Source organism: Zootoca vivipara, chromosome 9 (assembly GCF_963506605.1).
Source record: "Zootoca vivipara chromosome 9, rZooViv1.1, whole genome shotgun sequence".
Classification (NCBI taxonomy): domain Eukaryota; kingdom Metazoa; phylum Chordata; class Lepidosauria; order Squamata; family Lacertidae; genus Zootoca; species Zootoca vivipara.
The window spans coordinates 10,285,888-10,307,756 of record NC_083284.1 but is presented as its reverse complement, the minus strand read 5'-3'; the positions used below and the strand labels follow the sequence as shown (position 1 = coordinate 10,307,756).

Sequence of the window (21,869 nt, the reverse complement as noted above, 5' to 3'; positions counted from 1 at the left end):
AGTAGGTGGAGGGTATGATGCAATGCAGTCATAGAGAATGAAAATACCCCCCCCCTTTTTTTTTTTAAGAAAGGGGGAAAGCAGCAAAGTGGAATCATAAGTGGATCTCTTCAAAGCCCAGAAGTTGCTGGGAAATGTGTTAAGGGAAAAACATAGCTAACTGTCTGGAGGACGAGGGAAGTTTCGTACTGTGCGCAGTCAACCCCTTTAAAGAGTTAATCACCTACTGACTGAGAAACTCAGATATATAAATGTCAGGGGGACTCCCTACAGGGAGCCTCCCCCCATCATCCTGACCAGCACTTCGCCCAGCGACAGCGCTAGCAGCGGGTCAGGGGGAAGCAGAATGGAGGAGGGAAGGCTCAGCGAGGCATCAGAGCCCTGGCAATGCTCTGGAGACCAGATGGTGGAAGAAGGGCTCAGCGATGTATTGGAGCCCCTGCACCACTCTGACCATCTAGGGGAGGAGGGACGGCTCAGGGAGGCGCTGGAGCCCAGGCACCGTCCCAGCCAGAGTGGGGAAGAAGGGACACCGCTCCTTCTGACGCCCGAATTGAGCCGTGCGCCCAAACGCAGGGTGAAGGGGCGGCGTTTCGGGGTGCCCCAGTTATTATGCTGGCCCCGAAGCCGATGGGCGCCATTGCCGGGTTCTGAGAGTGACTAAGCGGTCATGTTTTCTGCTATCTCTGCACTGTAAATAGTATGCACAATAAAATCTTTAAAGACGCAACGGACTGGAGCGTCTTTACTCGGGAAAACCAAGATCATGGCCACTGGTCCCATCACCTCCTGGAAAATAGAAGGGGAAGAAATGGAGGCAGTGAGAGATTTTACTTTCTTGGGCTCCTTGATCACTGCAGATGGTGACAGCAGTCACGAAATTAAAAGACGCCTGCTTCTTGGGAGAAAAGCAATGACAAACCTAGACAGCATCTTAAAAAGCAGAGACATCACCTTGCCGACAAAGGTCCGTATAGTTAAAGCTGTGGTTTTCCCAGTAGTGATGTATGGAAGTGAGAGCTGGAACATAAAGAAGGCTGATCGCCGAAGAATGGATGCTTTTGAATTGTGGTGCTTGTTTACACAGTAAACAAGTGGTACAGTGACAATAAAGTATTTCTATTAAACCAAAAGTCATGTACAGTCATACCTCATGTTGCGTTTTTCCAAGTTACAAACGCGGCGGACCCAGAAGTGTTTGCTTCCAGGTTTCGCCGCATGTGCATGGGCAGAAGCATCTGCATGCTTTGCGCATGCGCAGAAGTGCCGCTCGGGTTGTGGACTTTTCGGGGTGCGGACAGCACCCCGGAACAGATTGGGTCCGCAACCCGAGGTACCACTGTAGGTGAGATAGGCAGGATAATGTAGAATTCAGCAATGGTTAAGGCATAGTTAATTTTGCTCTTTTGAGTTAAGCTTGATAGTTAAAATATTCATATTTTATTTTGTTTTCCATATAATCATTAGTTGTATATGTTGTTCCTTATTTCTTCTCCAGAATCCATTCATGTATAATGTGGTGTTGATTTCTGTTTGCTATTATTATAATATTTCATAAAAACCTAGTTGGTCTCTAAGGTGCTACTGGGCTACAAACCTAGTTGGTCTCATTCACTGGTCTTCTGCTGATGTCTTTAAATACTTTCTAACGGATTTTATCTTCTCTGAGACTTGAGTCCTGTTCGGTCAGCGCCCTCTTGCATGTTGCAGCAGTGTAAGAACCTCATGATCAAAGGGTGTGTTTTGAGCTAAAATTGTAATTAAGCTTTCCCCATGTTACTGCCATGTTTTTTAGCTAATGCAAGAGGTACTGCTTGCATGAAGGAAACCGTCAATTACTGTGGGTGGGTGTTTTCTTTTAAAGTGCAATGCACATAAATACCTTGTTAACGGGATTTCTCTTTGCAGCAATGCAGAGTGAAGATCACACTATTAACCTGAAAAGGGAATGCTTGTCTTCTGCGCCATGCTCTAAGGTACCTGCACATGAAGATGATAAGGCCAAGTGGGTTTTTAAAAGGTACTTTCAAGTAAGTGACTCTGTCTATGATACCGACCATAAATTCTTGCTTAACATCTCGTTTATTATTTCTCCTTACGGGGTAGGGTGTTAAAGCCTGACTACTGGATTTGTTTTAAAAGTTATATTTGCCACTAAATCCTGGAAAGTTTCAAAAACAAACAAACCACCACCCATGTTTGGTTCAGTGGAAGCACAAGGAAAAAGAAGTGGCGCTTTGCTTACGAAAAGATTCTGATTTATTCCACTGCTTTCTGAATACTATTTTCAGACTCAGGGTTTATCTGCACTTCCTCTTCTTCCACTGCATTCCTCTGGGGGAAAACCTCTCTTTAGCGCTCAGTCGGAGAAAATGGCAATTCAGGTTTGTCCCAATTGCTATTTGTTCTGATCTATCGCTAAAGAGCGGGTTTTCCTTTGGAAAAGAGAGGGGCAAGGGGGAAACCACTTGGACAAGCAGAACTGTGAACAAGCCCTTAATCCAGTGGCAGATTACCATATTTTTCCGTGTATAAGACGCCCCCATGTATAAGACAACCCCTATTTTTTTTAACCCAAAATTAAGAAATTAAGTTGTTTAGCTTTTTTGTGGGGTGGAGGAGGTCACTTCCGCCAATCGCTCACCTGCCTGCCCGCCACTGCCGATCGCTTGCCAAAGCCACTGGCGATCGCACACCTCGCCGCAGCCGCCAATTGTCTGCCCACTCGCCACCACCAACAGCCCACCCGCCCACTTGCCGCAGCTGCCAATTACCTGCCCAATCGCCACAGCCACAGCCAATCACCAGCAGGCCTTGCCGCAGCCACCAATCACCCGCCCAATTGCCACTGCCAGTCTCCTGCTTGCTGCTGCCATTAACCGCACGTCCCCCCCTCTGCATTCACTATAAGTGTATAAGATGACACCCAATTTTTGCCTGTTATTTTAAGCAAAAAGCATCGTCTTACACATGGAAAAATACGGTATGTTGTCCATAATGTAAATCAAATGGTTTTGATAGCACAGTCTTTTGCATTTTTACTCAAGTCCTGCTTATTTCATTGGGACTTAATCCCCAGTAATTGTGCATTGGATTGCTGTTTGGGTCTGTTTTTTGTGTCAAGAGCTGGAGTCTTAATATTAGATGTGAATTTTACTATGCTCAGGAGAGGGAAGCAAGTTGGTGAATAGGGGGACCCTATGGACAAGCAGTTCTCAAGTCTGGGAATTGGTTTGTGTACCAGCTCTGAGTGGAGTTGGATTTTCCCTGAACGAGCAGGTGCATAGTTTTGGGGGCTTCTAGGTGCATTGCTGTTGCTAGAGGCCCAGGTGGCATCAGTGGCTTGGAGTGGTCATTTCCAGCTTCAGTTGGTGTGCCAACTCTGACTGTTCTTGGACTGTTCTCAAGTTGCCCAGTTTCCATTTCTAGAAAATTGCACACACAAAAATATACAATGAAAGAAAGCCTTTCTTGATTTAATTAGTATGTGTAATTTTCGTCTTAGTGTTGAATTGCGAATAAATACCCTGTTTCTCATATTTTAAGACATACCCATAAAATAAGCCATAGCAGGATTTTTAAGCATTCAAGGAATATAAGCCATACCCCGAAAATAAGACATAGTGATAGGCACAGCAGCAATGCCGGCCGCGGCAGGAGGAGGAGGAAAAAAATAAGACATCCCTTGAAAATAAGCCATAGTGTTTTTTTTTTAGGAAAAAATAAATATAAGACATGTCTTATAATATGAGAAACACGGTATTACTCGCATTTATGGGACACCTTTTAGTGCTATTATGCTTGTAGAGAAATAACAAAATTTCTCCCTTTTATTTTTAGGCATGTCATCCTAGTTGTGATTGGCCTTTGCTTTGTCTACATGGTCAAATTAAGCTTGCATTCCAAAGAATGTGACATGGCAAGAATTCATTATGTCAACCCTGAGCACGCAAAGGTTAGTTATTATGTCATACTGAAAAATGCAACTTTAAACCCTGCTTTAAGGAGCCATCTGGCCCCTAGCTTAGATGCCTGAGTTTCTAAGACTGCGTGTACCTCGGTTTAAGAACAGTCCGGTTTAAGAACGATTTGGTTTACAAACTCCGCAAAACCGGAAATAGTGTCTTGGTTTGAGAACTTTACCTCGGTCTAAGAACGGAATCCAAACGGTGGAAGGCCATCGACGGCGGGAGGCGTTATTAGGGAAAGTGCGCCTCGGTTTAAGAACGGTTTCGGTTTAAGAACGGACTTCCGGAACGGATTAAGTTCGTAAACTGAGGTACCACTGTACAGCTTAACTTCTGTGTCTTCTTCTTCTAGAGAGCACAAAAGTATGCGGAGCGAGTTGTTCAAGCTGAGTGCCGACCATCTTTTGTGAAGAAAGGGATGGGCAGATTATTTATGGAAAAGTACAGTGTGAATGCGTTTCCATTTGTAAGAAGAGACATAAATTCGCAAGAAGCCATCTTCAAATACGAACCACCCTTTGGATTTCACAAGTTTTCTGAAAAACTTCAAGACCTGTTGGAACTTTTACCCGAATATGACCTGCCGGAAAGCTTGCAATCGAAGGCTTGTAAGCGCTGTGTTGTCATTGGGAGTGGAGGGGTTCTTAATGGACTGGAGTTGGGCTACGCCCTGAACCAATTTGATATTGTTATAAGGTATATATTGCGCTCTCTCTCTCTCTCTCTTTTGTCTTAAAGGTTTTGAATGAAACATAGAGCTGTGAATGCAATTCAGAATCTTTGCTGAAAAAACGCCAGCCTCTGTTAGATTTGTGCTTCCTGTGCTCAGTTTGTGATCGGTAGTTTTCCAGTTACGACCGTTTAAAATGTGATTGTCACTATGCTTTTCCGTTTCAAAATGAATCTAAAATTGTAGTTAAGCAGGAACTACAGAGGGATCTTTTAAGTTTGTCTTTACAAAACTCATTAAGATGGGCACTCATTCATGTGATCTATTTTACTTTACAGGTTAAATAATGCACCAGTTCAGGGATACACAGATGATGTTGGTAATAAAACTACCATAAGGATGACATATCCAGAAGGTGCCCCCTTATCTGAACATGAGTATTATCCAAATGGCTTATTTGTTGCTGTTTTGTTTAAAAGTGTTGATTTTGACTGGATTCAAGCAATGGTGAAAAATGAAACACTTGTAAGTAATATCCATATAAACACCTTATCAACTTTTGAGTTTCCTGTTACCCAGTGCTATCTTTCCAGAAAAAGGGGTGCCAGAACTGAGTTCTGGCTGAAAAAGAGCCCTGATATTACCTATGTAAATAACATTGAGATGCTTTTTTTAAAACCTCAGGACTGCCAGAATCAATATGGTTTTCATGCTTACTGCTCAAAATTCTTGGAAGTTTGCGTAATCTGAAAATGTCTATCCCGTTTCATGGAACGTATTGCACTGTTTGCTTAAGAGGCAGTGGGAAGACAGTGGTCTAATGAAAATTAGACTGTATTAGGACTCATAATCCTGGGAAGTGTGTGTCATGCGGATATTATGGATTCCAAACTTTGTAATCATTTTAATATTCTTTTTCTTGTAGCCACTCTGGGTGCGGCTGTTTTTTTGGAAGGAGGTAGCCGAGAAAATACCAGTGCCACCTAAACACATTCGCATCTTAAACCCGTTAATAGTCAAAGAGACGGCTTTGGATATTCTGGAGTACCCTGAACCTCGAGCAAAGTTATGGGGGTGGGATAAGGTGCGTGTATGTTTTGCAGATGAAAGAAGATGCTGGCATTTTACCGCTGCGGTTCAGTCATTGTTAAGGATACATGAAAATGCCTTAATCCAGGGTTCCCCAAACTTGGGTCTCCAGCTGTTTTAGGACTACAGCTCCCTAGCTAGCAGGACCAGAGGTTAGGGATGATGGGAATTGTAGTCCAGAAACAGTTGAAGACCCAGGTTTGGGGAACCCTGCATTCACACTTTCACCTGGTATTTTCCATTCCACTGCAATTTGTTTAATTTGCACAAGTTCCATTAGACATAGAGGTGGAAGCACTTTTTTATGTAACACGCAACAGACACACATTTCTCATCTATTGACAATATTTACATACCAGCTCCTTCCTCTGGGTGTTCCCTGTCGAAGCTGATAAATTTCCAGAGGTGTGGCCCTGATAGTTTTGCGCAACAAAAACAAGCAAGAGTCTTGTCACACCTGAAAGACAAATCAATTTTGCAGCTTTTGGCCATCTTCCAGCTCTACAAATCTATGATCAGCTAATACCTTTAACATCATTTACTTTTATTCTTGATCAAAGTGTGATTGTTAGTCTGGTAGTATTGTTTTTAGTTTTCTTTGTTTGCTGTGGTTGGTTTTGTTCCTTTCTTTACTAGTTGCCATTGACTGCATTGGGTGGCTTTAACTAATTTTTATTGATGTCACCTGTTGCCTTTGGCATTAGATAACTAAAGAAATTCAATAAATAACGATAGATCACAATTTCGCAGTAAAACTGCAGTTTCAAAACAAAAACAAAAAACGGTCAAATAAAATAGAATATTGCAGCAGCCAAGAAAGTATCTCATGTTCCTTCAGACAAATAATAATTGCATGCACATTCTCCATGATTTTATTCATTTTTAAACCAAGCAAAGAATATCAGGCATGGCTTAAGTCTAGGGAATCTTGTGGTTGCCAGTGTTTGGACAAGATGATGATCTATTAATTGATTCCTTTACTATATTTATTAGTAACTAGCTGGCCCTGCCACGCATTGCTGTGGCTCATCCATGTGATTCCCCCCACCCTGTGGCAATCCATGACGTATCCCGCCCCCTCCTCCCCCCAGTCCCCAGCTTTTCCCTGTGATTCCCCCCAACCTGTCCCGTCCCATGACGTATCATGCCCCCTCCCCCCCCGGCTCATCCCTGCGACTGGTCCCACTGTGTCCTGACCTATCCCGTCCCCTCCTCCCCCCAACCCCCACCCAGGCGAGTCATGGATACAGTACTAATGGACATGGTCAGTTTACATTTATATATATTTAGATTAGTTGATTTTCAGCAGTAGTGTGTAATATGGCATTGTCACCCTAATATAACAAGCATACTCTAATTTGGGAATGTAATTTCCTCCCCTTTAGAATGTGCCTACAATCGGTGTGATGGCAGTGGTCCTGGCCTCACATTTATGTGACGAAGTGAGTATAGCTGGATTTGGATACAATCTGAGTCAACCCAACACCCCACTGCATTATTTTGACAATCTTTGCATGGCTGCGATGAATGGCCAGACAATGCACAATGTGACTACAGAAGCAAAATTTCTTCAGAAGCTGATAAAAGAGAGAATTGTAAGAGACCTCAGTGGAGGAATACATTGCGACTTCTGCAGAAAGGCAAGTTAGTGACTGAAAATAAGCCCAAAGACTGGATTCTGTGTGTTCCTGCAGGCTCCTCCTCCCCAAAGGAGGCACTCTCAGTGTTTCCATCTTGCAAGATGCCCTAAAGGACTTTTTATTACTGTGTTCAGCTGCTTTCCTTTTTAATTTTATGTTCAGTTGGGTAAGTATTTTTTAATGTACATGAAAATAATGTTTTGCTTCCCACAAGGATTTTGTGGGTAATTTAAATTTCCTTAATGCATATTTAATGGTTTAGTGTTTGGAAAGAGACCCAGAACCTTTTTATTATATAGGTTGCCTAGAGCTGTGTTTCTTGATTTCATGAAGGAAAAAGTTCTCAGTTGGTGTTCATTCTAACATCTTGCAGCACTTTTAAATGTGTGAAATATTATTATTATTATTATTATTATTATTATTATTACTAGAGAACATGAATATTGGGAAATGGAAGTGACTCTCATTACCGGGTGAAGCGATCACTTGCATTCCCTTCCACAGACCATTTTCCTGACATTTTAATTCTTCCTCCAGACTGCAGAGCCAAAGGGTTTCAAAGCCCCTTTTCAGTGACACGGCCAGAAAGTGCAGCGCCTACTCCCAATTTAGAGGCCAAGGCCTTTTATAATTACCAAACACGACCTGGGCTGGGGCTGTTTGAAATCCGTCCTACTGTGAAGAAGCTGACTTCCTTGAAATAAGCAAATAAGAACAATTTTGATAACCTGGTATTACAGTATTATAGGTGTTTGCTAGGTGTTAAGTATTTCTCTCCTTCCAAGTCATGCATTACCTAGGGAGGTATGGCAGCTTCCCATAAGATTATGTCTTTCAAACGTGGTAAACCTGTGGACCCATGAGTTTTGGGGGGCAGGCACCCCCAATGTGGGTGGTTGCTGTGAATCACAAACCCAGACAGCTCCCTCCTCTTTCTGGAGCACGCATCTGTTAGCAGCTGTAGATGGGGACAGGAGGAGAGGCAAGATATCGGCGCCTCTTTTTTTGCTGCCCATGACCCCTATTGCAGAGTGGCACTGCCAAGGGACCATCACACCAACGAGCGTCCTCTTACCATCCTCACACCAAGTGGTAAGAGTTGGAGTCCAGCAACGTCTCGAGGGCTGGCAGTTCCCCAGTCCTAATGTTAAGGATGGCATATGTAGGAACAACAAATGAAAGAGTATTTACTGTTACGCGTTGGCTGCTGTAGTCCGAAATAGTAATTTCACGAAGAATAAGGTTTCTATCAAGATGAGCTTCCCATGTGGTGCCGGTGGCATGATGGGACCCATAGTAGAGATGCTTCTTCCTACAAGAGAAACCCCTGCAGAAGATCATGTGGGAGAAGCCCAGCTTTCCAGGGGTGGGGGGTGCTGGTTCCTGGCATACAGTAAAAGTACAGTGTTGACCTCTCAAGTTATTGCCCTGATATTATAGCAAGGAGCGACACTGTGCCAGTTTTCATGGGTAACATAGGATCTAGGGCCCCTCCAGACTGGTTTTTTTTTATTGCAGGGATATTCTGCATCATTTTCTTGGCGCATTACTAGTGCATTAATGGTGGGTGCGTTGTGCTTTATTAGTTGTTCTGCGATGCTTCCCTAACACTACGTTATTGATCTCCAGAGGAGCAATAGGAGCATAAGAAGCTGCCTTAAACAGAATCACACCATTGATCCATCTAGCTCGGTGCTATCTGTTATCATTATTTGTTAAATTTATAGACAACCTTTCATCAGGAGATCACGGGGTGGTTGACAACATAACATGGACAAGGAAGAGGTGGGCAGTCTTGATGGAGCACTCTTCTCAATCAGTGCTGAAAGTGATTGTGGAGAAGGAGTAGATATTAATAATAATAATAATAATAATAATAATAATAATAATAATAATAATAACCTGCCCATCTGGCTGGGTTTCCCCAGCCGCTCTGAGCGGCTCCCAACAGAATGTTAAAACTGTGATAAAACATTAAAACCTTCAGATGTCTTCTAAAAGTCAGATAGTTGTTTATTTCATTGACATCTGATGGGAAGGCGTTCCACAGGGCTGGTGCCGCTACCGAGAAGGCCCTCTGCCTGGTTAATGATACAGTCTTACGTTTTGCTAATACAAGCAACTCCCCCATTTATGCGGGGTTACATTTTGAACCCATGCACCCATCAGGGAAATTGCATAAAATGGGGAGTCACGTGTCCCATGAACCACCACTTTCCTGCACGTCAGCTGAGAGCCTCAGCAAAGCCCTTCTGTGCCTCTGGCTTGTGAGGAGACCCTCCCCAGAGCCCAAAGAGGATGTCCCCTTTGGGCTCTGGGGAGGGTCTCCTCGTGAGACTGAGACACAGCAGACTTTGCTGAGGCTCATTAGGTCTCCCCCCCCCCCACGTCCAGGTTTCCAGAGCTGCGTGTAGATTGAACACACATAAACGGGTGGAACCCTGTACATGCATCTTCCCTTGTATTTATTGAACAAATAGAGCCTGTATTTACTGAACAAATATCTCATCAAGTTCAAGTTGGCTATATCTGCATCCAAATGAAAAAGAAGTCAGAATGCTGACCGGCTTCATTTGGCTTGTGTTGCACCTAAGAGGAGTTTGCCCTCAATTTAGACACACTCGGCAAGAAAGCACCCAATTTAGATCATACTTGAATTAATATAATAAGAATTTGAGGAGCACAACATTCAGCCGTCCTAGCATTTCAGGCACGAGTCTCTCCCAGCCCCTACCTGGAGATGCGGGGGATCGAAACTGGGACCTTCTGCTTGCAAGGCAGACCTTCTGCCCCTCAGCTTTGGTCCCTCCCCCAGCACAGCCAAAGCGGGACAAAAATAAACCAGAACATTTGTGGCATAAAAGGTGATGGGATTTTAGCAGGACATTGCAGGATATGCACTGATTGGGAAACAAAGCAGCAAGATCGCCCCAAAACCTTTGCAGGTGGAAACAATATTGAAAGTTGCACCCAATTTTTTATTCATTTTATTTATTGTATGGATGTCCCACCTTTTTCTCCAAGGAGCTGAAGGTGGTACATGGTTTCCCCCCTCCCCAATTAATTCCCACAACAGCCTTGTGAGGTAGGTTGGGCTGAGAGGCAGTAGCTGGTGCAAAGCCATCCTGTGAGCTCCACGGCCAAGCGGGGATTTGAACCCAGGTTCTATCTACAGTAGACTGACACTGCAACCATTACACCTCACTGGCATTGCAAGCACAAATTATTGTGAATGTGTGCAATAAGAAATGATGTCTGGAGGGGCCTAAGTACTAATGAATTTTTGTATGAATTGCATCGGTAATAATAAACGTTATTTCCATCAAATTTTTAGTTGGCTTGTTAAAGTGATGGTGTGTGTTCTTGATATCCGCTTATATATGCTGAAGACAGCCGTTGTCTTCTCTTCTGTCAAATGGTTTACAGCAAGTTCTGAATGAATCAGATCTGTTAATTGGAAAGTAGACATCCAGCTAAAACACATGAGCTGTGATCCAAAGAAGGTAGTCTTTCTTAATATATTTGTTGAGGTGAAGGAGGGCAGAGGGAGGATAAAAGAGAGGTCCTTGCCTAATACCAGTGTCTCAAGATGATGACTCCGGCAGTCACTAAATATAATATAAAACAAACGTTCCGTATTTTGAATTTCCGAAAGAATTACATTAACCCAATGACAAACACAACAAACTTCCTCATGTTCCTAATTCTCAAAAGAGGGCTTGGGATTTTTCTTAATTCACCTCTCAGGTCTGGCTCCAACACTGCACCAGGTTAACTGAAGGAGAGTAGCGCTGTGGGTCTCAGTACATTGCACGATGGATTCTTCAAAATGCACGTTCTGAATACTGGAAATACTGTGCAACATTCCTTTTCAATATGAGACAAGGGCCTCCTTCATAATCCTCTTGCCACTTTCTAAAGTGTAAGACCTAATTTTGTGTCATGGAGACCCAAAATCTGCATATGAATTATATGGGACCACTCTAGAAGCAAAATAGGTACAAGTGCTTTTCGCTTCTTTTCACTCAAGTACTTGAGCTGAAGTGCTTGGTTTTGCAACATTGGAAATCTAAATGTCCCCCATACATTAAGTAAATTGGATGAATGTGAAATGCAACAGGTGGTGAACTCTTGAAAAGCTTGAAAATCTCTCTGAGGGGGGGAAAGTTCCCTAATTCAGGAATTTGATAATGCATGGGCGTAGGCAAGGGGGGGCAGGAGGGGGCAGTTGCCCCCCCTAGAAGCAAAAAATTAATGTATTTTACAGACCATAACCAGCACTTTTCCCCTCCAAAAACTGAAGTGGAAAGGGCTTTGCTTTAGCAAGAGCAGCTAAGTCTCCGCTTGCTGGGGAGGGGACACACAGCTGTAACAAAAACACATCAAATAAATAAAGCAAAGTGGCTACCAGTAGTTAAGCAGTTAAGACAATGGAGCATATATCCCCAGGCAAGATTCGATAGCTGACCATTTCACCCTATTGTTCTTAAGTGGGAGTTGTTAATGAGCATTCAGGAGCGATTTAATGAGGGTGCAGACTCAGAGGATTCAATTTGACTAAGGTGGCTCTGCAAGGCTAAAAGGAAGTGAATAAGAAAGGGGGGAGGCTGTAGCTTTGACAGACACAGTGATGTTTATAAAAAGCATTGGTGTTCCAGTCTGCCCCTCCTCCTGCATCTACTGTAAATCAGGGGTGGCCACCTCCCAAGAGACTCTGATCTACTCACAGAGTTTAAAACTGGGGGTGATCTACCCCCTTTTGGGGGGTTCAGGTCAAAGCTGTTGAGTTTTTTTAAGGAAGGGAAGCCCTGTTTTTGGGGGGTTTAGGTCAAACTTGTTGAGCTTCTTTTAGGAGGGAGGGAGGCCCATTTTTGTTTAGGGCTTCAGGTCATAGTTCAACTTTTTTTAGGGAGGAGGAAAATTTTGGGTGAGCTTTTTTTAGGGGTGCCAGTGACCTACCAGTGATCTACCACAGACATCCAGTGATCTACTGGTAGATCACAATCTACCTGTTGGACGTGCCTGCTGTAAATCAAGCAGAGAGAAAGCTGCTTACAAGGCTCCTGTACATGCAGAGTTCCAGCATCACAGTGTCACCCAGAGGCACCCACAAATATGAGTTATCCCACTCTCTATTTCTTCCTTCCTTCCCTCCCTCTTCCATCCTTAATAAAATCGGGGGGGGGGGGCCAGATAAGCCCCACATAGAAAGCCCATCAACATGGGGGGATGACTCTTTCAAATACGGTATTTACCAGTAATTGGGGGGGGGGAGAGGCACCTAGCCCTCTAGGAGTTGGCTGCTATGTCTAGGAGTAGGACAATTCAAGAAAGCAGAATGATGCATATGCTATGGTAATATATCAATAGAATCATAGAATTGTAGTTGGAAGGGACCACAAGGGTCATCTAGTCCAACCCCCTGCAATGCAGGAATTTTTTCCTAAGGTGGGGCTTGAACCATGGTTGAAATATTATGCTGATATGCAGCAACGCCTCGGAGCCGTTGTGGCTGCGGCCATGCCTTGCCTCGCCCTCGCCCGCCCTGCCACCCCCTCTCGCCTGCCCGACCCTCCCATCCTCTCCAGCCAAGCAGGGTAGCTGCCCACGCTGCCAGCCCCAGAAGCACAAGGTGGCCGCTGCCGCCGCCGCCACAATGTCATCGGGCCCGTTGGCCCTGTAGCCCCGCCCACATTCCCACTTCGTGGCCCCTCCCGTGCCTTGGCCCCGCCCCTGAACGACCATGGCTTGCCCCCCCCTAGTTTTGATCCTGGCTACGCCCCTGTGATAATGAGCCTATAGCCTGACCTTTGACGACACTACGAAACATCCCTCCTGCCTTTCTATTCTCTTTCTTCATTGCCTTATATTTTTATACAGCATGGCAGAGGGTAAGCATAAGTGAGGAATTGGATGGAGAAGATATTGTACAACGGGAGAAGGAGGTGGGGGATAGAGTATGATTGGAATGAGCCTGCTGGATTAGGCCAAAAGCCTAACCAGTCCAGCACTCTTCTTCTCAGAGTGGCCAACCAGTTTCCCAGTGTACTTCATTGCTGAGTGGGGATTCCAACCCTTGTTTCAGTCACAGAACTGTAAAGTTGAAAGGAACCCTGAGGATCATCTAGTCCAACCCCCTGCAATGCAGGAATATGCAGCTGTCCCATATGGGGATTGTACCTGCAACCTTGGCGTTATCCGCACCATGCTTTAACCAACTGAGCTATACAGCTGAAATCCAATGCACTAACCACTATACCATGCTCTCTCTCTCTCTCTCTCTGATTGGTAATGAAGCTGTGTGACCGCCCCAAAACCTTTACAGGTGCAAACAGCATTGAAAGCATGTGACTGCCTTGATAGCATCAGGACCACAAATCGTCAGAAATGTGCCGTAAAGGTTTCCTGCTGCATTACAAGCCCCCACAGCTAGGGGAGGGAGTCATGACATAAAAGCAGCAAACCTGGTGGTAATAAAGCACCTTTCTCTTCTCTGCCAAAATTCTCCCTTCCCCAAAGCAGCTTCAACTAGAAACAACAGCTGATTCTAATACTTAGGTTTCTGTGTAATGTGTAGGTTGGCTGTGAAAGCCCAGTCTTAATCAAGAGATTCTGGCCTTGTAAGCAGAACTTATGAAATGTCCAGCGTTTCACAGCAAGGAAGTGTGCCTGGGTACACATTACCACTTCAAAGCACGGCCAGGTCATTTTCTCGGTTTGGGAGCCATCAAAACACAGCATGTTGGGGTAGATACAGGATAAATATGGGATGTGACTCACCCAGTGTGTTCACCTGTGTACTCTGCATCCTGCGTGTTGGATGCGGAGTACACAGGAATATGCGCGCAGGTTTTTTGTTGCGTAGGTTACAAACATGTGTTATTCTGATAGGAGGTTCTATAATCCCCCCACCCCCCAAGTGCATAGGGGCTTTTGCAGACCAGCAGCAGAGAAGCATCAGCAAGCGCTGTAGCATGGCAGTATTCAGTTTCCTTCTGCAGCAATTACTGAGATGCATGAACAAAAGCCACCTTCTGGAGAAACCAAACACCAGAAGTGGCATTCATTGGTTCCCACACATGCACACAGCAGCTACAATCAGAGGTGGAGTTTGTTGCCTAGGTTATCCCATACACCGCCAGCCGGAGGGAGGGCTGCCGACTCAACGGTTCTGCACTTCAGGAGTCCTGTTTGGCATTCAACTGCGGCCCATGTGTCGTGTGCAAAAGAAGGAGGGAAGCATGAACTGCAGAGCAACCCTCGGGGAGAAGCAATGTGGTCCCTTCTCCCCTTGTGTGTGCAGAGCCAGGTCATCATCGCACAAGACAGTTCAGCACAACGCCTGGCCTAACAAACGTTTTCACAACTGCAAAAGACCGCAAGGCACAAACCCCGCAGGTGTCGCTCTCAGAGGTAGGTGCAATGCAACAAGTCCCAGGATGGGACTTGGTTGTTTGGAAACTTCTTTCTCTCTCTGCACTTTTTAACATATCTCCTGCTAGCACTGCAGCGGGATTTTTCCGCCTGATATCCTCCCCCTTCTTGGATTCTCACACAGTGGCTTTTTACGGCCTTGGTTCCTTTCTCATGAAGCACAGTGTGCAGAGATAGACTGTTATCAGAGTCTGGGTGAATTTCTATTGCAGATTATTTTGGGGGACAACCCTAAAAGCTCCAGATTGAACGCTTAATGTACCTGACACCTGCACATTGTCACAAACATTACAGTGTGGCTGCTTTCCCCCCTCGATTTTATTCTTTTTGTTACTTTTCTGTAAACCCACTTTGAGGGTTGGTTGTTTGGTTTCAATCAAGTGGTGTATTATGAAATAAATAATCTTTTTTAAAGCTCCCCCCCCTTTGATTTTATTGGTGTTGTTTGTTTGTTTTTTTACCTTTTTGTAAACCTGCTTTGAGGCGTGTGGTTTTGTTTTACAATTATATTTTATTAAGTCTCAACATTTTTAGCACATACAGGCAGACCAACATTTCGTCTTTTCTCTGATTTTTTGTCGACTTCCCACTCTTTTATTCCGTTGCTGTTTCTCCCCTTCTGCTACACCCAATCTCCTATCTATCAAATCATCACCACAATATTATGATCTAATTGCTTCTGTTGCTTTGAGGGGTTTTCTTTGGTGGTTTTTGGCAATCAAGCGGTGTGTTATGACATAAATAAAGCGCAATCTTTTTTTTTAAAGCACAACACTGTCTACACCCCCCCCCAAAGTCCCCAATTCTATTGCTTTTCTACCTTTTGTTAAACCCGCATTCAGGTCTTTTGTTGTTGTTGTAGTAGTAAAATAAGTAAACATATGCCTCTGCCCCTAACTAGGCCTCAAGGGGTATATATTTATATGTGTGTGTATATATAATATATATACAGTATATATACTGTATGGTGGTGCAGGGAGGGCCTAGGCCTAAGGGAAGCCTCTGCAGTTCCACCTCCCACCAGCAGGGGCTGCTGTGGGCTCCTAGTTCACCTGCCCCAGGTGTGTCAACTCCACTTCCTTTCCCTACTTGGATCCTCTTTCAGGCGAGGAGTGGGAAGAGGACAATACGTAGCAGGTGGGACGCAGGCCTTGGGCCTAGGAGAAGATGGCGTTTCAACGTAGGCCAGGGGGCCAGCCACCCCCTACTCTACCGCCCCTCCCCAAATAACCCTTACTGACCTTGCGGTTCTAAGCTTTTAAAGATTTGGAGAATCTTCGCCCAATGCGTAGTCAAGTGACCGCCACAATCTCAGAGCTACGTTTTGGGGGGGTTGGGGGTTGGTTTTTACCTGGCTGCTCAATTTTTGGCCCACCCCAGGCCTGGCAGGGTGTTCAAGCAGCCGGGCAAGGCTTTTGGAGCAGCTGGACACATGTTTTCATATTTAGCAGAGGAGAGTGTTGGGACTTGAAAGGCAGGGAGGCAGCTTGCCCGCCCAGGATACCTTTTTCGGGGTGGGGGGGTGGGTTTACCCTTAGCTTTCCTGTTTCTGAGGAATGCGTAGTCTGGGGCGGATTTTGGCAATCTTTCATCCTATGGTGCCCTGAATGAGGCCAAAATCCGGTGCCCCCAAACGGATCTCCTCCGTTATGAATCTTCTCAGTTTTGTGCCCCCTTCGGCTTGGCACGGGAATTGCCCACACTGCCCTAGATCTGGCACTGGTGTGTTTTCTCTGAGAGTTACAATACAACAGTTTCACCCCTTCCTCGCAGGACCCAGAGCGTGCAGACTTTGTCAGCACGGCCCAGTCCTCGGGTCCCTGGGTAACTGCTAGTGGATTGTGGGTTTGGATGCCAGAGTATGGATTTCTTGGTTGTTGAGCTCTTAAATCTGCTGTTTTGCTCAAGAGGGTCCGAAAGGCCTGGGACCTGCCTATGTCAGCCTGGCAAGCCGCCTTGCCAGCTGTTTCCCCATATTAACTTATTTTATTTATATCCCACCTTTTCTCCTGAAAGAGCAAACGGCATCAATAATAACATGGGTTTTTTTTTCTAAAGTGTTCATAAAACATTAAGTGTTTTAAAACATTATCTCAACCAGTGAGCTCAGGGTTGCCAGGAAGTGTCTTTCAGCCATCTAATGCCTAGGTAAAGGATTTCTTTAAAAATTCCTGAATCATGAATGAGGGAGACAGGCACACCTCACCAGGGAGAGCATTTCACAACACGCGAAGTGCAAAGGTTCTGTTACAGGTCAGTACCAACCGGGCGGTCTCCCCACCCCAGGGGTAGCACCACCAACAAGGTGAATATGTCACAAATACAGAAAATTCTGATATCCTGGTTTTAAAGGATTCCTTCTCCCCTCCCAAATCTTGAGTGGTCCTCTTGGTGTTCTCTTCTTTTTCACCATTTCAGCCAGCTTCATTCATTCACTTTCTTTTCTCCTATGCATTAGCCTTATACTGTATGTTGCATTTTAAAAGAGAGTCAAGAAAGGCAGGTGCCAATCATCTTATAGTACTCTACACTACCATATTAATAAATGAAAGAAGAATGTATTTGACATGGCACAGAGAGACCTTGTTACTATAAAAACATATTTTTAAACACTTCTATTGCTCCTCTTCGCCTGTTATTGAGCTCAGTTGTCAGCTTTTCTTAGGTACCCCTCAAAGCTTGATACAGGGGAAGGGGAATAAAACCATTTCAAAAAGAAATAAGTACTGGTATATGTAAAAAAAAAAATCCTTCCAGTAGCACCTTAGAGACCAACTAAGTTTGTCATTGGTATGAGCTTTCATGTGCATGCACACTTCCTCAGATATTTCAGCCTTGTAAATAAGCCCCCCTCCCCAGTAGTAGGCTGCAATATAAAAAATACTTGCCTTTTTTGATGCAACTGAAAGCACAGCAGACTACCAAAGGAAGGACAGAACACACAGGCTCCCCCCCCCCTTATATTTATTGATTTTCAAGAATACAGTGTTATGTAAAGAAATAAAAGTTAAACTGCACCCTTCCTCCCAATTCTTCCCCTGCCACCTGTCCTTGAGTGTCTAGATTTCTTTGTTATCTGAGTTAAGGTTAGTATAAATTCCATACTTTTGTAGCTGTCCATGCAGTTTCTTCTTCACCAGCCTGTTTTATCTTCCTCCATACCCAGTGGGGAAGTTGAGCAGGATGATGAAGGTGAAACCTGCTAACTCTCCTGGAGAGAATTCCACACACTTAGCTGCATGGAATTCCGGGTTGCCAATGGCAACAAGGTGAGTGTTTAAATACAATACTCTTGTACATACTTGGGGATTTATTTCCTTTCCTTTCCTTACATGAATATACAGTAGCTAGATTATTCTAGACAATGACCCCTAATAAGTGTTCACTTTGTTCCAGAGCATCAAAGTTCATCCAGGCTTATTTATTTTTGCAAGCTCTCCCATTCATTTGTGGTTGCCCAGGCACAAAAATGTAATTTATTTATATAAAATGGTTAAATGTCTACAACGTAGCCAAAATATTTTCCTCTGTGTTAACTGGATTGTGCCTTTTAGAGAATCAGCAAAGCCTCCCTTTTCCCTGTTGGATGATAGTGGGAGGGTCCCCTGAGAATCTTCCCCTGATGTTTTTCTGGACAGTGCAAAGGCAAGATATTAGCATCTTATTTTCATCAATGCAAGTGCTTTTTGACATCCCTCATTTTTAATTAAATATTATTATCCATCAGAACATGCAGGCTCCAAGAAACAATTGTATTATTTTCAAGAACTTTTAGGCACCTGCCAGTCCAGCACAACATTAGCACAAAATTAGTCCTACTCTCCTTGTCTTCTGCATCTAGCCCCTTGGGCAAATTCCACATCACCATTGTTCGCAGCTCTTCGTTGAAACATCTAAAGTCCTCCTGACTTGCATGTGCATCTTTGAGACTCTGTGAGCCAGCAAAGTTGCTGCACTGTACCCAATTTTTGCAAAGCAGCTTTCCCTAATACAACACATTTTGTATGTTTCCCCACTAACATATGCATCTTTGCACACATTACCTGGCTGGATAACTGCATAGCAAAAGTTGGAGAAGCGCAGAGTTCAAAGGATGGCTGTGTTTCTGTTCACAAATTGTTTTAGAAAGTACAAATTGGATTGATTCACCTATAAATACGAACTAGATTGAATTTCGCTCCCATTCCTATACCAGACTTCAGTTTGAAAAGAAAGCCATTCCATCATGTGAACTACAGATCTCTGCAGTCAGTGGAGTTTAACTATGCTCCATAATAATAATAATAATAATAATAATAATAATAATAACAACAACAACAACAACAACAACAACAACAACAACAACTTTTTATTTATACCCCGCCCTCCCCAGTCAAAAACCGGGCTCAGGGCGGCTCACACCAACAAAACCACAATAAAACATAAAAACAATTAATTAGAATACAGATTAAAATACAGTATTAAAATTTAAAATGCAGCCTCATTTCAAGTAGTCCATAAATCCAGGCCATGAGGGAGGAAAACACAGGGGTCAGGCTAAGCCCAACCCAAAGGCCAGGCGGAACAGCTCTGTCTTGCAGGCCCTGCGGAAAGATGACAAATCCCGCAGGGCCCTGGTCTCCTGGGAAAGAGCGTTCCACCAAGTTGGGGCCAATACTGAAAAGGCCCTGGCTCTAGTAGAGGCCAATCTAGCCACTTTATGGCTCGGGATCTCCAAAGTATTGTTGTTTGTGGACCTTAAGGTCCTCTGCGGGGCATACCAGGAGAGACAGCATTAAGGCAAACTTGTAGAAAGAACATTACAATCCATTTAATTGTTCTTTGAAGGATCTGACTCAGCACTCTCAAGCGTGATACAGGCAACAGAGACAGTGAGATTCTTTGTGCAATACTAAGCAGACAGCATATGATGGGAATAATTGCAATAATAAATTGTAATTATTCAAACCAAATCATGGATGCAGGACCCACCTATGGCTTTTTCGCTTTGTAAGCATTAGACACTCCTATCAGAGAATAATGTGAATTATTCTTTGCCTACTCTGCAAGGTAACTGCCTTGCACTTATAGTGCAATTCTATACATGTCTGCTCGAAAGTAAGTTATGCTGAGTTCAATGGAGTTAACTCCCAGGTATACATATAGAAGTGCAGCCTTGCAGCACAATCCTAGCCATGTCTACTCAGAAATTAAGTCCCATTGAATATAACGAGGCTTATTCCCAGTAGCGTTAGGACTGCATGCAGCCTTCGTCATTCTGAAGCCATGGTCATGAGGGATATCCAAAGATAATGCAGTAGCCTGAGACTTTTCGTCTTCCATTTATGGCTGCATCTCTTTTTCTTTCTTTTGAAAGTGGATACAGAGATTGGTGGTGCCCAACTAAGTTCTACTTGGAGTAGAGTCTCTGAAATTAATGGACTTAAGTTAGTCCTGACCTTTGATTTCAGCGAGCCCACCCTGAGTAAGACTAATATATTTTCCTTCACTGATCAAACTGCTCCATCTGGTCCAGTGCTGTTGTCATTGACTGGCAGCTGCTCTCCAGGATTACAAACAGGGAGTCTTTCCATCTCAAAGGTAATAGGCAGGCCTATATATCCAAAGTCAGCTTAAGTTTTATTATCCACTGACAATTCCAACACTCCCCCTCTGATCTATATAGAACTAGTATTCCTCCTCTTGGCTGCAGCGAGTGGCCATGTGCAGGGTGGATAAAAATCAATGATTTTTTTATTTAAAAAAAAAACAGATTTTTTTTATTTAAATCAGATTTTTTAAAATAAAATGCTTTTTGAAGAAAATATATTACCATCCAAAGGTTATTCCATCATGAAATAAAGATTAGTTTTTTAATTATGTGGAATAAGGTTGTACAGTACAGTATATGTTTAATTTTTTTGGTAAATAAATTCTATTAATCCATTCACAATGTCATGCTCTTCCAGAGGTTTTTGTAAGATTATTGGGCAATTTCTCTGCCTACAAGATATTATCACAGATGCTTGGTTTACTTTTGCAGTTCTCAAAACTGAATTTGACTCAGCAGAGATCACATGCCTCTTCTTCACAGCAAAAATGTTATAACGTGAACAGAGTTGAGAAAAAGACCTTAAACCTATTGTTCTACAAACCTATGAATACAGAATCAACCCCTTCAGTGCTAAGTTTCAAGAAGTTCAGTGAATAGAATAGAAACAATATTTTTCTGACTGTTTGGAGTGGACAATATTTAAGTTTTTCATGTGTAGGCTGGGCTGACAGTCTAAGTTTCTTAATATATATATATTGAGCATGATGCGCTGGTTGGCGATCTGACCAAAAATGAAAAAGGCAAAGCAGTCAAATGTATCTGGCTTCAGTCTGCATCCTCTTGTGTCACATCTGCATAAGCAAAGAGCTGAGCAAATTTATACTACATCTTTTAAACTTGAAATTGGAAGCTGTATCCTGAAAATGTGCAATCTCTTATCTTGCTTTTCTAAAGGTTCTGCCGTCTAAAAACGATGTGTGACTTTTGAATGCTGATAAAGTTTATATCTATTTAGGTTTGTCGGGAAATCCTTTTGCGGTTCTTGGAGAGGACAAACACCTTTTGAGGTATAAATATTTTGGTGGTAGATCAGATTTTTATTGCTGTTATCTGGCACTGGCTGAGTAAGGGGGCGTGTGCATTTATTTGAATTGCCCTGCAGTTCCAGAATTCTTTGAGGGAAGCCATCCACTTTAAATGTATGTTGTGGGTGTAACCACTGGGTATAATGGGGATGGTCTCAAATAAATATATTTATTTCCCCAAATCGATACAACCAGGAAAAACACTTTTATTTAAAAGCCATACACTTATTTTCATTCAGTAAAATACTGTTCCCTTCCAACTATTCAGACACTACTTAGAAAGCCTGAAAAGGCAAGGAACAATAAGGATAAAATGAACAGATAGAAATGAATCATGATGGGATGGAAAGTTAGGTCAGTTTCATGAGGCTTGGGAGACCACATAAAATGTGGTTGGTCCCTGTTTTTCAGGTTGCTCACCTGTTCAATAGTACAAGGCAAGGTATTCAT

General features: G+C 43.5%; 2 protein-coding genes across 12 annotated transcripts in view; both read left to right on the top strand.

Annotated features, from left to right (window-relative positions):
- Positions 1-9,626, top strand: part of ST3GAL5 (ST3 beta-galactoside alpha-2,3-sialyltransferase 5) — a 45,054-nt gene extending 35,428 nt beyond the window's left edge. For 3 of the 8 annotated variants that reach the window (XM_060278386.1, XM_060278385.1, XM_035103112.2), the window contains exons 2-7: positions 1,909-2,020; positions 3,841-3,955; positions 4,321-4,664; positions 4,977-5,163; positions 5,564-5,722; positions 7,113-9,626. In XM_060278386.1, the coding sequence (XP_060134369.1) occupies positions 1,911-2,020; positions 3,841-3,955; positions 4,321-4,664; positions 4,977-5,163; positions 5,564-5,722; positions 7,113-7,376 (1,179 nt within the window). In that variant the 5' untranslated portion in view covers positions 1,909-1,910 and the 3' untranslated portion in view covers positions 7,377-9,626. Of the gene's footprint in view, positions 1-860; positions 968-1,908; positions 2,031-3,840; positions 3,956-4,320; positions 4,665-4,976; positions 5,164-5,563; positions 5,723-7,112 lie in introns of all 8 variants that reach the window. The other 5 variants (XM_060278384.1, XM_060278382.1, XM_035103115.2 and 2 more) reach the window with 3 other exon arrangements.
- Positions 9,627-13,158: 3,532 nt separating this feature from the next.
- CCDC158 (coiled-coil domain containing 158) overlaps positions 13,159-21,869 on the top strand; it is a 47,896-nt gene continuing 39,185 nt past the window's right edge. For all 4 annotated transcript variants that reach the window (XM_060278374.1, XM_035103076.2, XM_060278373.1 and 1 more), the window contains exons 1-2: positions 13,159-14,780; positions 21,350-21,401. The gene's annotated coding sequence lies outside the window, so the exon portion shown is untranslated. The remainder of the gene's footprint in view (positions 14,781-21,349; positions 21,402-21,869) is intronic.